The sequence below is a fragment of the Galeopterus variegatus genome, unplaced genomic scaffold, assembly GCF_000696425.1.
Source record: "Galeopterus variegatus unplaced genomic scaffold, G_variegatus-3.0.2 Scaffold44, whole genome shotgun sequence".
Taxonomy (NCBI): Eukaryota; Metazoa; Chordata; class Mammalia; order Dermoptera; family Cynocephalidae; genus Galeopterus; species Galeopterus variegatus.
The window spans coordinates 845,489-861,667 of record NW_007726155.1 but is presented as its reverse complement, the minus strand read 5'-3'; the positions used below and the strand labels follow the sequence as shown (position 1 = coordinate 861,667).

Here is a 16,179-nt window from a genome sequence, read left to right as displayed (position 1 = left end):
ATAATGGGGAGAGGGGCTGAAGGTTGGGGAGGATGTTTTCCGGACTTACTGTAAATGAAATGTTTAAAAATTTTGTATTTATATAAAATGACTGATGCCTTTTCTTGTTGTCTCTGTGGCCATCCCTAGGAAAAACTCATGAAAGCTGTCCACGTTTGAAAAGCCAGGATATAAAAGTATACAAGGCCCATTGTCCAAAGAAAGAATTTAAAAGCAACACTGGTTGCCAAACTGTGCTCCCCACCCAGTTACCAAACACAGGATACGAGTCCGTTTGTTTACTTCTCACAATTGAATGCATACAAAAAAGGTCTCCGAGCAGTCCCCTCGACAGGTCAGTAGTCAGTGTTAAAATGCTAAAATGCCCTGATAAACCTTGCATTTCGGATCCCCTCCCTAGAGCTGCAGTCAAAGGTCTGTTTTCCTTTCTTCGGCTACTCCCTACTGCCTAACATAAACTGTCATAACTGCCTGGGACAAATGGCCCTTTTAAAACAATCAACTTAGCCTACCTCGCCCGCACAGGATGGGATCTTTTTTTGCAGCTTGATTTAAAATGAATTCTGCCATCTATTTTCCACACCACTTCTGTCAAATATTAACAAGCAGTCGCTCCAATAGCTGTTTTGGACTACATCCCCCTCCCCCACCAAAGAGTCTATTTTCTAAGGAAGGTCTTAGGTCTAACCAATGTGGAGCCAAACTTCCCCAAGGAAACATCTTAGGGCAACTTTAGGAGAAAAGAGCGAAGGTACATTTCTCTGGCCAAGGATCAAGCTTCTTACTGCACAGGTAATCAAAAGGGGGGGGGGGCGCCGCATGCAAAAAAACTGACAATACAAAATTATGAGCCACTAATGACTGGGGATTCAGTAAATTAATACACTTGTCCCATCTGTCAACATCCAAGTTCAAACCTTGTTAAAATCATAACCACCAGTCCACATCATGAAATAAAAGGGGGGGGGGGGCGCCGCATGCAAAAAAACTGACAATACAAAATTATGAGCCACTAATGACTGGGGATTCAGTAAATTAATACACTTGTCCCATCTGTCAACATCCAAGTTCAAACCTTGTTAAAATCATAACCACCAGTCCACATCATGAAATTGCTACCATGTGACTCTATTTCATTTTAGCATAAAAGGACCACTGCCACCTGCATGATAATTTTAGGAGACTAGCCCCTTACTTCAGGAAAACAAGGATCTCCTAACCATTGTTACGACGGGCCTCGGCCAAATCCCCTGGCACCATGAACACACAGTGAAGTCCAAGGAGATCTGTCCACTGGTCTGCCCACCTCTAAAGATATTCAAGGCAACATGTCTCCTGGGTCACCTTTGCCTGCGGAATGGATATCAAAGGACGGGCCACAGCAAACCTAGTGTCTTGGAGATGCTAAAATGCTACTACAATGTCTCACTTTCTCCCCATTTGGACACAAAGTATCCTCTCTTTTCGCCCCCAACTCCCTTTCCAAACTCAGACAACGCCATCATCTTTGTGCTGGCAGACGCTCCCCTTTCTGACAACAGCAATTTGGGAGAGTTAACTTTTATCCTTCTTTCTGCTGTGTAACTTTCCCCTTCACATTTCTTTATCTGCCCTCTGAGCTCATCTGAACTTTCATGTTCTCCCAGCATGCAGACGTGCATTCCAAACTATGTCTAACAGACCAAATAAGAGGTTAATAACAAGTGGCAACAGAAAGGAAAAACACAATCCCCGGTAACTGATAAGAATGGCAGTGGCAGCCCTTTTTTGTTTGTCTTCAAATATAGAGTTAAAGATCTTTAAAAAACTAAATTTTGATGCCTTTGAAAAGAAAGAAGCACAAAATAACAACAGGGGGTTATTGCCTGCGAGCCACAGGGGAGAAACTCCATAATTCTTATTCTCCCTTTTGAAGGCTGTTAGAAATCTGATTCAAAAAAGCAACAGCAGAAGGGGAAACCTCTTGAGGCTGTAACCATTTCCTGTGATCATGCATAATGTGCTTCAAAAGTGGGTTTTTACCAATTCTGTTGATCAATCGCACCTCCTCCATATCCCTTCTTTTTTCTGCTGTGTTTACATCTGATGTGACTCAATGACAAGCACTGTCTGAGACTGTGAAACAGGCCTGTCATGTTGATTTATGGGCGCATCAAACCACAACTTGTCCAAACTGAAGCTCGCAGTTCATTAATTAGAGAGTTGTGACTTTGAAGTCAGCTTTCAGACTGTGGTTTTTAACATTTGGCTTAATTTATATGCTCTTGAATGTGGATCTCTAAGGAAAAAACTGAAATTCCCTTCTTGTCTTTGAACTTCTTTTGACCGCACAATAATCATTTCTTTGTCCAGAGTGATGCCTGCAATCCCAGAGTCATTAACGCGCATTGAACTGCCACTGATGAGTAAGCCCTGCTGAATTAGAAAAACAGCCAGCAAAACAAAGCTGAGAGCCTTCTGCACAGTGATATCTCACAATTACATGCCTTCCCTCCCTGTGCCATTTCCATTTTAATTACTGTTAGTCCTTTAGATTTACATTTTAGACACTTTTTAATCTGTTCCCTTTTTTATTATAGCAGCACCCGGTAGCGCGCCACTGTACTTAAGGTTGTGTCAGCATTTTCATTAAAACACCTCCTCCCCTTCACCCCAAAACCGCCCCTACGCTGCAGGGGTTTACACCCAGGCTGCTAAACAGGACTCCAGGGCAAAAACTTGGCAAGGTATGGAAAACATACCCGATTTGTGTAGAGGGAGGAGCCAGAAGAGGGAGAATGTCTGGGTCACTACCAGGGTATAAAATTAGCACTGCTCAGCATCCACTCTTATGTGAGGAACACAGACGTGCAGAGTCACCTGACAAGACTCTCCCCAGAAGAACCAAAGTGGCCAACTGCTTAGGGCTGGTGAAAAAGCCGAAGAATTGGACAATGTGCTGTTTACAGAATTATAGACTATGTCATCCCAAGGAGAATACTTAAAAAGAATTGCAATCCAGTGTAAAAATATGAGGAGGCAAGTTAAATTGGATAACTCTGGAATGAGTAGAAAGATATCATAATACATGCATGTGCATAGATCCTCCCACAAGTGACTGAGCCTCACCCACATGGAACTGTATGGAAGGTGAAATGGAAAGCCCCTGGAAAGGCCTGATCATTTATGGGACTAATACTGACAACCTAAGCAGGTGGTGTAGCATATAAAGCAACAACTATGAACACTATTGTGTGCACAGAAGCTATTATAACATGCTATTTTTTTTTCCCACAGGAAAACAACCCAAGCTGGCATCTTCTCTAACTTTAACTCGTGCTATCTGGTACATGCCTTTAGCAGTCATGACATGTGCAACTTGCGGGAAGAAGTTACACCAAGATGGGGATGTTCATCTTGTTCTAACTTTTCTGTTTGTTAGTCCAATCTCACAAGAGGTTATTCTTCCAGTGGAAAAGGCTGTCACCACACACCCAAGCTCTCTGAGCTGGAAAAAAAAAATGTGAGTGTGCGTCCAAGCACAATCTTACTTCACTTCTCCCAGCTACATCCTGGCCCTCAGTTGTACCAGTCTGCAAAAGGAGCCCCGAAGGCTCTGCCCACAATCCCTCTTCCCGATCCTCACACAGGTACACGTGCAGCAGTCTCATAAAATATGTGGCAGCAAGCAAATGGAACCCAGAAAAATCTGAGCGAAAACAGGACAATAACTCTCAGTCTGAAAGCTGAGAACCGATAGAGTCAGCTCAGTTGTGCAATCATTTAAAAGATGAATGACAGTTTAATAGCCACTAGATAGTCCTCTGGGATCTGTGGTTTGAAAGTAAAATATGTATTGTTGGTACCTCTTTAGGCTGTTTTCCAGCATGTTGTTGTTGTAAAAGTTGAAGCTGCAACTGTTCCTGTTGTTTTTTATAAAACTCTTGAAGCTGCTGCTACAAAAGAAAGAGACGACGGTAAGTAACAGAGGGTAGTGCCAACACACTGTCCCTTTCGGTGCCATACACAAACTGTGATTTGAAAAATAGCATCCTTTTATCTGTAACAGCCTGACCTTTAGTTTGAAACTTGACAATAAATTCAGCGTACACTGACTATCCTTGGCATTATTGTTTGAAAAGTAATCTACAAAATGAACTGATGAAAAACATACCATTTTCTGCACAAACTAATTAAAATAAGGCAAGGAATGACCTTTGATTGTACAACAAAGCCAAAATGCCCTTGCTGAGAGAGTCTGGTGAATCTCTACATCATGCTTTCTAAATGATAGGGTTGGGCTGTATGGAGTGTTGTGTTCCGTGTGTGCACTGGGAGTATTGGGAACTTCCTCTGTACTCTGTCCCCACCACCCCATGCCAGTAGTTCCCACCACCACAGGGGACTGAATCTCATCTACTTGGTTCACATGCCCATTATGTCTGAATATTAGGTCCCCATGGCATAAGGATAGCCAGAAGTTCATTCCATCACGAGCAGACATAGAAGTAGTAAAATCAACTCTGCACCTTAAAATTAACCAACTCCAAAATGCTTTTTTTTTTTGTTTTTAAGTTCTGCAAGCTTCTGAGTTAAAATGGGGACTTCAAGAGCTGTCATATTTAAACCTGCTCCCAACTTGCTCCTCATTTTGCCTTGATTCACACCATTTAGAAGCCTCTGGGCTTATCAAATAAAAGAGTGTAAAGCCATGTAAGCCTTAAAGATCTCATTTTACCAAGTCCAATTACAGCCCTAATCTAAGTCCATCGGGTACTCTCCAGGCCCAAGCCCTAGTCACTCTGGCAGGGCTCCTCTCTTTCAGGGATGCAAATATAATCGATTATTCAGGGACCAGATTGTGTATGCCCTACCCACCCTGCTCTGCTTATTCTTCAATGGGAAAAGGGGCTGCTCAGGTGGAGGGGAAATTTGAATGGAATGCTGGGCCTGGGTTCTGTGGGATGCTGGAGGAAGGATGATTACCTGTTGAAGCATGAGGGCTTGCTGCTGTTGGAGGAGAACCTGGAGCTGCTGAGGACTCAGCACTTGTTGCTGGAGGATCTGCTGCATTTGCTGGGGAGTGATAACTTGAGGTGTCATCATAGCCACTGACACGGGAACCTAGAATGTTAATGAAGGATAAATAGAAAGCCAGAAAATCACAAGCACGCGGCCTCCCAGGTTCAGTGGCAGACTGCCATCAGCGTGCTTTAAGAACTGACCAATTTCCCATGCAAAACGTTTTTAATCAAGAAGGGATGCAACAACAAATCCTTTTTAGTCTATTAGGGAGTTTATTTTAAATAAAGAAAAATAAAAAAAACCTCACAGCAATGACAGAGGTTTCCAGGCAGTATTGGTCAAACCGAGCTGTAGGAAGTTAACCCACAAGTGAATTATTGTTTTAGGGAAGAAGGCAAATGGGAACCAATATCTTTGCAGCTAGAGTTAATGTGACCAACTTCCTCTGCAGACAGTGATTTTAAGAACAATCAATAACTGCTTAGTCTTGCAGGTGACTGCTTAGTCTTGCGGGTAACGGAACCTTGGACACACCTTCCGAACTTAAAACACAGACCCTTCGTGTGATGCCTTTTACCCTTCCTTATTCATGCAGCATGCAGATGTCTCAATTCTTTCATATTATGTGCAATACCATTAAAAGCCGCTTTCCATGACATTTCAGTGACAAACAGCTACAGTGATGAACTTGATAGCATTTCATATTTGCAACTGTTAACACGTTTCTGCACGGGCATCTTTGCAAGGAACCTGCACACTGTATCTGAAAGGATGATGTCTTGTTCAGATAAAACACTGACATTAAAATGACAGGCTGTCTTGGCCAAGGTTACACAAATTGTATTCAAGCGGATACCTAATGACAATGCTATGAATTCTGCAAGCTTTCTAGAATGTAATTTAGCTATTCAAAATAATCACTGCACTTGTGTTTAATTTGCAGACTACATGAGAACCATTTTGTCAGTCCCCGTAATGCAAGAAGACTATTTCATGAACACCCCCCCATAAAAGGTTAAGGAAAGAAAAAAACAATGAAAGAAAAGACAAAACCTGGATGTCTTCTAAGAGTAATATTTAAGCATCTTACTGTTCTTTGGTTTCTAATCAAACATGTGACAGCAAGAAACAAGAAGCAGTAAAGGATATACTTTGTTAAAAAGGATCTGCTGTCATCTCATGTATTACAATAAAAGGTAATAACATGTTTTGCACTTTGCCTGTATGCCACTTTAAAAAAAAATCCAGCAGACAATAGCTGATCAGAAGATAAAAGAATTAAAAAATCTTTCAGGGAAGCAGTAAGCAAAAAGAAGTGCAGTATTAATTTTATGTAACATAATGTCTTAATATGCAGTTTATCTTGACTTTTTCACATGATTTGTCCTGTCATTTGCATAGCGAACTCTCATTCCTAATTTCACAGTCATTATGCACTGATGTCCCGATTTCTCAGCATCACTAATTTTGATGAACTAAAAATGGTTCCTGAAGGTCAGATTCATGTACAGTGAACATTCCCCACTGTTGTTGTGGGCATGGATTGTGTGTGGGGATGTTGATGTGTGAGTTTCTCTTGTTTAGAAAACACTAGTTAGAACATTCGAAAAATTTCATTAACCTAACTCTGGAAGGTCATTCATGAATTCCTCCTATTGCAGTGGCCTTTTAAGTGTAGATGTAGATACACTGTAATTTAAAACAGATGGGCATGTCTGAATATTTTTATATGCAAAAGGGACAGATGTATATGAATGGATAAATTATACTTTTAAAAAGATAATTTGTAGCACAAAATATCACCAATGATTGGAACAGTGAACTTGCATTCAGTCTAGGGCAAACACCAAGAAGACATTATCAAAACATCTAACCATCTACAAATTAATTCCAATTAGTCTATTCTGACTTCATACAAAAGAAACTTTTTGCATTTTTAAATATGTAATTGGGTGCCAACCACTACCTTTTGAGCTGCTAAAGCCAACATATCACAATAGAAGTTTACTTTTCCTTGAGAGTTGCATCATCATACGGGGAGGTTTGATTAAGCAAACAAAAGAAACATGTTTAAGGTTTCTTTTTTCCTCTGCGTTTCTTGGATGATGTACAACATAAATATTCTTGAGCCAAATTTCTGGTGGTGATGAACAGGAAGACAGACAGGAATAGGGTGGTGTAAAATCTAAACTGGTGATGAACATGAACTTAACAGAGTTATAACAGAAATCATCATAAAAAGAATCTCCTGATCATAAATTTTAAAAGAGCTAGGGAAATCCTATGCGTGAAAGGGCACAAGTGAACTTATGCCCAGTATCTTCACGGGGGTGGTGGTCACACAGATGTAGACAATTGTCAAAACTCTTTCAACTACACACTTAAAATGAGTGTATTTTATGGTATATAACTTATACCTCAATATAACTGAATTTAAAAAGTAAAAAAAAATTATATATCCTAAATAGGTTTTTTTTAAAAAACTCTAGTACAATTGTGGGCATCTTCTTAAATAAGAGATACCACTGTCCCTCAACTGGCAATTTAAAAAAGGGATCAGGGAATGGGTTGACATATACAGATAATTTTTAAATGCTTACATAGAGCCAATGGTTTAAATCTCCTTTTCCCATAGTTATTCTTTTTTTTTTTTTTTGTAGTCGTGTTACAGAACAGTATAATGAACTTGAGTCTCCCTTTCTTTTTCCCTTTGGACATTTTGATGGAGGTGCTGATGAGTAATAAAACACTTAAAGCAGCAGGCAGAGTCAAAGGAGGGAAAGAAGCAAGAAGCCTGAGTAATCCTCCAACCTGGCCGATCAGTCTCTGAATATTCAGAAGTGGACTATTATATCCTGATGGCCTTAACTTTGCTTTTACTACCTGAAACCACATTTTCACACCAGTTAGCTCTGGGCCTCCAAAGTGGGCTCCAGCTTAATTTATAAATGTAATAAAGCTGAGATTTCCCCAAAGTTTCTGCTCCAACATATCATGAAAGGAGGTTATGAAAAGCTATAACAAACATATTCAAATGGACCAGAAACCATGGTGGGGTATAGAAAAGAAAAAAAAAAAAAAAAACCCGAGCACAGTTTAAGGCTTTAAATAGTTAAGAATTATAGCCTATATATCTACTCCCTTAATTCCCAACGTCCAACTTTTTCATGTAGCTAGTCCCTACTAATACTAGGAATCAAAGGGCATGCAGTACCAGCGAGAGGCTATTACAGCCCACACTTTATTGCCCATTACTCCTGAGGTCATTAGCGGGAAGAGTGATTGTAGCAGTCTTAACCTATTGATGACTGTAACTACTATCATTTAATCCTGTGTTGAATGTCTGGAAAGCGGCTAAAGGCACACAAGAGAGAGTGCTTTAGCACTGAGAAATATGGCCAAAGCTTAGAAATTACACTTTGATTCATAAAATCTAGCCAGTGGTTTAAATCAATAGTATTTAAAACAGTCATGTGAGTTTTTAACTACAGGACTCTAATATTTATGGGCCCCTTTTTGAGAGTATTCAGTAAAAATGAAACTTTTTTTTCAGATCCCATGCCATCTACCTTACCCTCCTTGAGATAAAAACATTCATTTCTGATGTTTTGTGCGCTGCAGGGCTCATGCCTTAACTGAGAATTCAAGCTAATTCTTGATTTCTTTCTCAAAAGACAATTTAAATATAAGGCCCCCCCCCAAAAAAATTATGTCTCCGATACTGTAACTACCTTAACTATTTGAGTATATAGAAATGAGTATATTTTATGTGTTAACAATGAATCATAGAAGGCAATTTATGAAGAACTAGAATGATTCTGTCTAGCTGCCTTCAGGGATCAGAAATTCAAATTAAACTTCTGGCAGACATTTAAAGAATGCTAGCCTACAAAACTGAATTTAAAAACACACGTACACACACACTGTTAACACTCCTTAGCTGAGTTTCAAGAGGAAATCATGAATTAAAAAAAAACACACTGCGTGATACACTGTTGACTGATACCAACTGGGTGTGGCCCATCCCAGGTGCACACAAACCTGTGGGAATGGCAGCAATACAGCTGTGCTTGGGCCATCGGAACGCAGCTAGTATGGACCTGCTGTTCCTTAATACCAGCAACTGGGAAAATGTCGTTAGCATTAACAACTGCTGTTAAAAGCCCCTATAGTGCTGTGTAAATTCTGTCTGATACAGTTTTCTCTTTCTTCAAAATGACTCTCTATCATCTGAAAGCTTGAAAACTATTTAAAAAATTGTGCCCTATTATTTTCTTTTATCCCCAGCGGGCAAAGGTAGGTGATGGGAGGGGAGGAATCTAAAAAGCCAACAAACAAATAAAAACACTCACAGAAACAATACTTATTTCTAATCTAGGAGACAATTGAAGGAATTGGGTGGGAGGGGAGATGACACAATATAAATACTGAAAATAACATGTTATCATTTTTTTCTCTCTCTTTAGTTTACACTCAAGTTAACTGTAAGTAAATACTGCCCAGTGTAAATACACATCAATTTTGCACATCAGCATCTTCTCATAATTGCTATGTATACAGATAATACAAGTGAGAAGATAGAAAATTTTTAAATGCTGTTTTATTTCCCTTAATCTGGTTAATAGTTTAGAAACTATTTTTAACCTCTGATCATTCACCATGTGTATGTTCCAGGAAACTCAAGTCCTTTCTAGACTTCAGGCTGTGTTTGGGTGATAACTAAGTGAGGCAGTGTCACCTAGTTTATCAAATAACAAAATCCAAATAAATTAAATTAGAAGGCTTCAGAATGTAGAAACAAAACCAAACAAAGAAAATGGCTCTATGAAAACAAAAAAACAAAAGACCGAAAAACCAAGGAAGAAGTAACTATGCCAAACTGTATATGACAATATAGAAAGTAGCCTGTGTAAAATTTTTGAAAATTAAACACAATCACTGGCCCCTTGTGAAAAACAAGTTTTTATAATTAATAAATCTGTGGATACAACAAATGTATCAGCAAACAGAAAAGTTAGGAAACTTCTATCTATTCTCCATGGTATTAAAAAAACAAAAAGCAAAACACAACCAGGTACTATGCAAGATAGCTGTATCCTAGAGGAAAGAAAATACATTTCTGACATAATATTTCAGTCTTCAAAAAATTTTTAAAAGCATGCTATTCATGTGGAAAGTATAATTCTGTTTCATTATGGAATTCTGCTTTTTGTGTAACTCTTTTAGACTTAGCTATTTTGCCACAATACTGTACAAAGCATTAAGCCAGGTAAATGGTTATTATATTAATGCAAAATCATCTAAGTAGTCAGTCATTAGCATAACTGTTCTCTCAGTAACAATACAACCACTTATTAAAATTTTAGGAAAAAAAAAAGACCTCTTTAAAATGCAATTAGCATTTCATTTTTTATCATTTTGTTTATTACATTCTATCAAAAAAGGCTATCTTTCTTTCACAAAGAATTGTAAGGCCAAGACTTGCCTGCCAATCAGGAGTTATTTCAGGTTATCAACCCTCATAAGCAATCTCTAGCAAAGCTCTCTGAGATCTTTTCCTTTTGTCTTTAAATTTTAAAAAGTGGCATAAATTCCTATTTGTTTACAGCAGAGGTATTAGTGGAAACTCAGTGTTTCTCCTCCAACATTTCCCAAGCATACAAGGTTACTCCACTAAGTGCCAGCAGAATTGTTTAAGTTCTAATAAATATCAGCTTCATTTGCATAAAAATGTAAAGTTTACATAAATTAAATCACTTCTCCCATTAGCGACTGTTAAATGCAGGAAACAATAGAAACTACACATGAAAATAATCACCCAGTAAACAATGATCTTTTCAATCTAGCAACTATTATTATTATTGTTATTATTTAAATCAAGAAAAATGCCTCCTCTTTCCTTCTTCAACCTCTTTCTCCTGTAGGTGGGATGGAAAACAATTTAGAGCATGTGAATCAAACATGCTATGACATTTTGCATTAACAACAACAACAAAACATTTTTAAGTGCTGCAAAAATAGGAGGAGGGGAGAACTATCCAAGGAGGTACTTTAGAAAAGATTCTATCCACAGATTTTTAGCTATGAAGAGAAGAGTGAGAGGCCTTGGCTAAATAAGTTCTCCTGAACTGAAGTATTATTAAAAAATAATGAAAAAGACAGCAACTGTATCAATCCTATTTAACAAACATACATGATTAAAATAAGGAAAGATAAATTGTAGATACAGTTTTAGATCAACAGTTACTGTTAAATGAAGAAAAATAAAATGTTTCTTTTGTCAAAAAAAGAGAAAGAATTTTTCTAAGACTAAGAATTAAATTTATAGCTCTGCTTTCTTCATACTTTAACCAGCATAGAAATATCATAGGAAGCTTAACTGCAAATATGTGTTTTCGTCCATATTATTGGGTGGGGGGTGGGGGGGGCTTCAATTGAATTTAAACATGCAGGTAAGCCAAAATTAGATCATTCCAAAGTTTGAAGGCCTTACCTAGGGTGCAGTCATTCTTTTTTTAGAAGTACGATTTAAGTTTCTCAAATTGTGCAGTTTCTCACGCCTATTTCCAACACCTTCACCTTTTATATCACAGTTAAGCTAAGGGGTGCAAATGAGATTCTAATGAGAAAACATCAGTTGCTTCTTTGACAATCTCACCATCCACTGATTTATTTCTAATGAAGACAAAACCCAACCAAAAGCTCCCTACATGTTAAAGGTCAAAATATGTTCAAAAATGCCTAGTAAAATCAAGGCAAATGGGAACCCATGAAGACCTGCCTCAAGAAGTGGTGTGACAATTAGAGTAATTGTACAAAAAGCCATCTTCAGGAAAAAGTAAAAGAAATTAAGCTGCCACAACTGTAACAGGTTAGATGAAAAAAATCAAAATTTAATGCATTCTCCCCTGTGTCATCTTGTTTTGTCAAGACATCAAATAGAATTGGGAAGTACAAAATAACAAGCCCTTGAGAAATCACAGAAGCCGACCTTTTTGATGTTGTTGATTTACCTTGTTCTCAGTTATTTGAACAATGATGTTTCAGATTTAAGGTCAAGATAAAGCTTAAAAATTAAAACATGATACCAAGGTATTCTAAAAAGCTCACTATAACATTTAGCGGGCATTTTCATTGATTAGTTGCTTTTAACTGGATTTGAAAATGAGACACAATGCATGTGTTCAGTATTCATTCTTCTCATTCTAAATTAATTTCTGTTCAAACAACTGCCAGGTTGGAAGAGGGACTCAGAAAAGATATTCCTGCAGTCCAAAAGTAGAGGCCCAGCTTAGATCTTCCCACATAATTCCAGTCCCCACATCTGTAGAGGATTGTTTAGCTGAGGAGTGTCTGAGTTTTCTCTTTTAAATGAAAGAATATTAAGCTGAATGCAGAATACAATTTATGAGGGTGGAAAAAGTACTGCACACTCCAAAATGACTAAAACTAGTGTCCAGAAATATCATGCTGCTTCCAAGAAAACAACCTTTTGCCAAATAAAAAATTTAGCTTTGGGAGTTAAGAGTATCCCCAAATCTAGCCATACAGGTATACATAAAGCTACACTCCTTTGCCCCAAGAGATCTACAGCTCATCAGTAACACAACTCCTAGCCTTACATAAAATATTACGTGCAAAGATATATAAAATCAAGCTATCACAAGATAGCTTTCTCAATTTTTATGTGTAGGTAGCTTCTTCTACACTAAAACATATATATAAATCAAAAAATGTAGCAGTTAAAAACATCTGTTTAAATGGCACCAAAAGTAAGTAACCCAGTATTTGCAAGCACTAGAATTTATAAAACCTAGACAGTTAATAAGGCTATTTAATGACTATAATTCCTTGTCTTCGAATGCATATTTTAATATGCAACATATACAGAAACATTTTATATACTCCAGCATTCTCTGGTCAACTGTTGCTGCATTGTCCCCTTGTTTATAAATCACAACGAACTACATGAAGTAGATTCTAACTGGCCACTATATTTATCCAGTTACTAACAGCATGGTTTTAAGGTTCTCTTTAGTGATGTTCATCCGCAACTAAGCCACATTATGAAATGAATTTCTCCAACCTTCTTTTTTTTGCCAATTCAAATTTTACTCAAATTTTAGTATGAGCTGAGAAGCTGGTCCCAATACTCTCTCCTGATTGTCTCAGAAACAAAATAGCTCAAAGAACACTTGTACCACATTAGTCAAGACAAATCTGGACAATTCATTGCTTTTAATTAATCTGGATTTTAATTCACGGTATCTTGCAATTGTGTGGAGGTTGGCTGAAAAGTTGCAGAACTGGTCAGTGTCATAAAAGAGTTTATCTTTCGAGTGACAGCTCCTGACAACGTGCAAACAAATGCAAGGTAGTGATGGTGAGGGTTTTGTTTTTTAAGGTACATTGAACAGCAAACAGAAAAAAAAAAAATCAAACCAACCGTTCCTATCCTAAGCTTTCTGATGATTTATGATTTACCAACTGAGCAAGGTTACGCAACACTGAATGCCTTTAGATGCATTATTTCAGCTAGTTGAGATTTAATTAAGATCACAGCCTCTAAAATCCCTGTCAAATGAAAATTCAGAGAAGACAATACATTACATATTCTCATGCAGAATGTTTCCATTCCATCCCTGGAAAAATATGAGTTAATTCACGTTTCTATGGCTGCAGACAAAAGTTCACTAATTTTGTTTTCTTTTGACACTTAGGTTGTTTTCTATTTTATGTCATGAGATCATTCCCTTCCACAGAGGGAAGAAAAAAATCGAGAGTGAAACATGTTGTAGAAAATGCACTTGACATTATATCCAACATTATCATAGCTTAGCTATGATGTCATCACATTTTCACATAATCACCCCATGCTTAGAAATTTCATTTAATGAAATATGTTTATTAAAAAACACAACATAAACGGGAAGACTGCCTTCCTTAAATTACTCAGATTAAATAATTGACATGTTATGGTCTCGTTTCCTTAACTGACCAACTTTTTGTCAGACAAGATGCACATCTGGGCAGGAAAGAAAGTTCTGAAGGCAAACAGGCGAATACAAAGCCCATTAATTTCACTCTGTAAGTAGTTCTTAACGGCTAAAAAAAAAAATTTTTTTCTTTACTAAATTTCTTTCTTATAGACTGGTATTGACCCATACTATTTTTTTAAAGAAAAAAATTTATGAACCTGTGGCCTTTTACCTAGTCAAATGTATTTTCATTTGCATCATCTTCATATTCACTTGCTTATCTCATGCCTTAGAAATGACAGGTGCTTGCAGTCTCACTCTTGACAGGCCACTACACAAATAACTGTCTTGCCTGAAAGGGCTAATGCAGTACTAATGAACAATAAATCAACTTTGATTATCAAGTGTCAGTCCAATACCTTTTCAGCTCAGCTCTATCACATCCTAGAGTTAAGTCAGCCAGTGTCTTTGGGTAAGTCTGCATTTTGGTTTCATTTTTACGCTTTTCACTATAATGTGACAGGAAGCTAGAAGGAATCTCATAAAATAGATACAGATTTTTTTTTTCAGTTTATGCAAAGGGTATCAATTAGGAGAATGTGCTTCTGTCTTCGCTTGGTTTACTTAGTGATGATTCTTAACATTCAAGAAAAAGCTTTGTTTTCTTTTAAACAATAACAGCCACACATCCAACCCTAAACTAGAATCTTAATGTGATCATGTTCCAGGTCTTCGGCACTCACATACTAGCTTGAACACTTTGACATATAAACCACCTTTGATTGCACACACACATTCCTCTTGGAAAATTTATTACAAACAAACAAAAAAAGCAAAACAGGGCTGCTTCTAAAATAAAAACATCACTTGCTTTAAACTTAAAAAAAAATTGGCTTCTTCAACACTGACTTCCTAATGATAAATAAATGTAACTTATTTTTTTTTCTTAAGCAGATTAGTCATTGATAGTATGATTCACATTTCCTGTTATCAGGCTTAATTCTTCCCCCAAATGTGTCACTTTCAGAATGTAGGAATCTATGGAAATTAGGTGATTTGCATTTTTAAATTGGCTTGATTAGAACATTTGGTCTGTTTGGACAAGAATATGAAATTATTAGATATTTTAGTTATAACTGGCAGGACTTGAAGGAGTTAATCACAAAGAGGAAGAGCCTATATGTACTTAGCTCTAAAACTTTACCACCCACTTCCTAAAGGTCCTCTCCTTCCCATCACAATACTTGGCCGGGGGAGAAAAAGTCCCGTTTCCACTGACCCTGTTTCATGCAGTTCTGACAGCTGAGTTAGCTACATTCAGAGCCGGTTCAGATGGGAGTACCCCTTGGCAATTCCTCAGCCTGCTGCACTTCCAAACCCAAACCCCCCTCACTACTTAATTAACCAGCAAAGTAATGCAACCGAGGCTTAAAATCCCCAACCTGCCTGAGTGCTCCCTTCGCCGGCCTGCCTGCTTCGGAGTGGGGCTTTATTCTTCCCCCTCCCCCTGTACTGTGTGTGAACTCCTTGAATTTGAACAGTTAAGCTGAAAATAGCCTAGACAGATATAGAAACAAACTATCAGAAGCAAAGAAACGTCCACACGGGTTACACTGAGATTGAAGGCTCCTTGTATATTTCACACGCTCTGAAAGTGACATAAATCACACCCCAGATCCGTCCCCCAAATGAAGTGATGGCGAGGGCTTTACCAAAGTGGCTGCGTGAAGGCCTGACCAGGAGAAAATGAATCGCAAACGAAAGAGAGAGAGAGAGAGAGAGAGAGAGAAACACACAATCAGGACTTCCTCCAACTCTCAACACCACCCCACCCATGAACATTTAAAAAAAATGAGCGAGAGTGAGAGAGTGAGGACCCGCAGGCCTGTCTGTAGCTCCTTCTTCCCACCACTCCGCTCCCTCCCCGCCTCCACGTCCAGAGCGCAACTCCTACCCAAGTTGCTAAACAGCGACGACTATTATTATTTTTCAAAAGATTCAACTTAAAGACGCTCGGAAGCTCCTGCCTTCCCCAGGGAGGCCCCCGGAGAGCTGGCACGGCGGAGCCCGAGGAAGGAGAGCGAAATGGCAGAGATCAATCAGAGGGACCAACCTGACACTCTCCATGTAGCCGCCAGGCGCGCGGAGCCGGCCTCGGGGCGCCCGCGCGGGGCCGGGCGTGGGGTCCGGCGGCCTC

General features: G+C 38.4%; 1 protein-coding gene across 7 annotated transcripts in view; it reads right to left on the bottom strand.

Moving 5' to 3' along the window:
• The window catches only part of FOXP1 (forkhead box P1), a 569,779-nt gene that overhangs the window by 89,680 nt on the left and 463,920 nt on the right, over window positions 1–16,179 (bottom strand). For 5 of the 7 annotated variants that reach the window (XM_008571751.1, XM_008571756.1, XM_008571774.1 and 2 more), the window contains 2 exons: window positions 4,966–5,103; window positions 3,846–3,935 (listed from right to left, as the gene is read on the bottom strand). In XM_008571751.1, coding sequence (XP_008569973.1) covers window positions 3,846–3,935; window positions 4,966–5,103 — 228 coding nt within the window. The remainder of the gene's footprint in view (window positions 1–3,845; window positions 3,936–4,965; window positions 5,104–16,179) is intronic. The other 2 variants (XM_008571760.1, XM_008571788.1) reach the window with 1 other exon arrangement.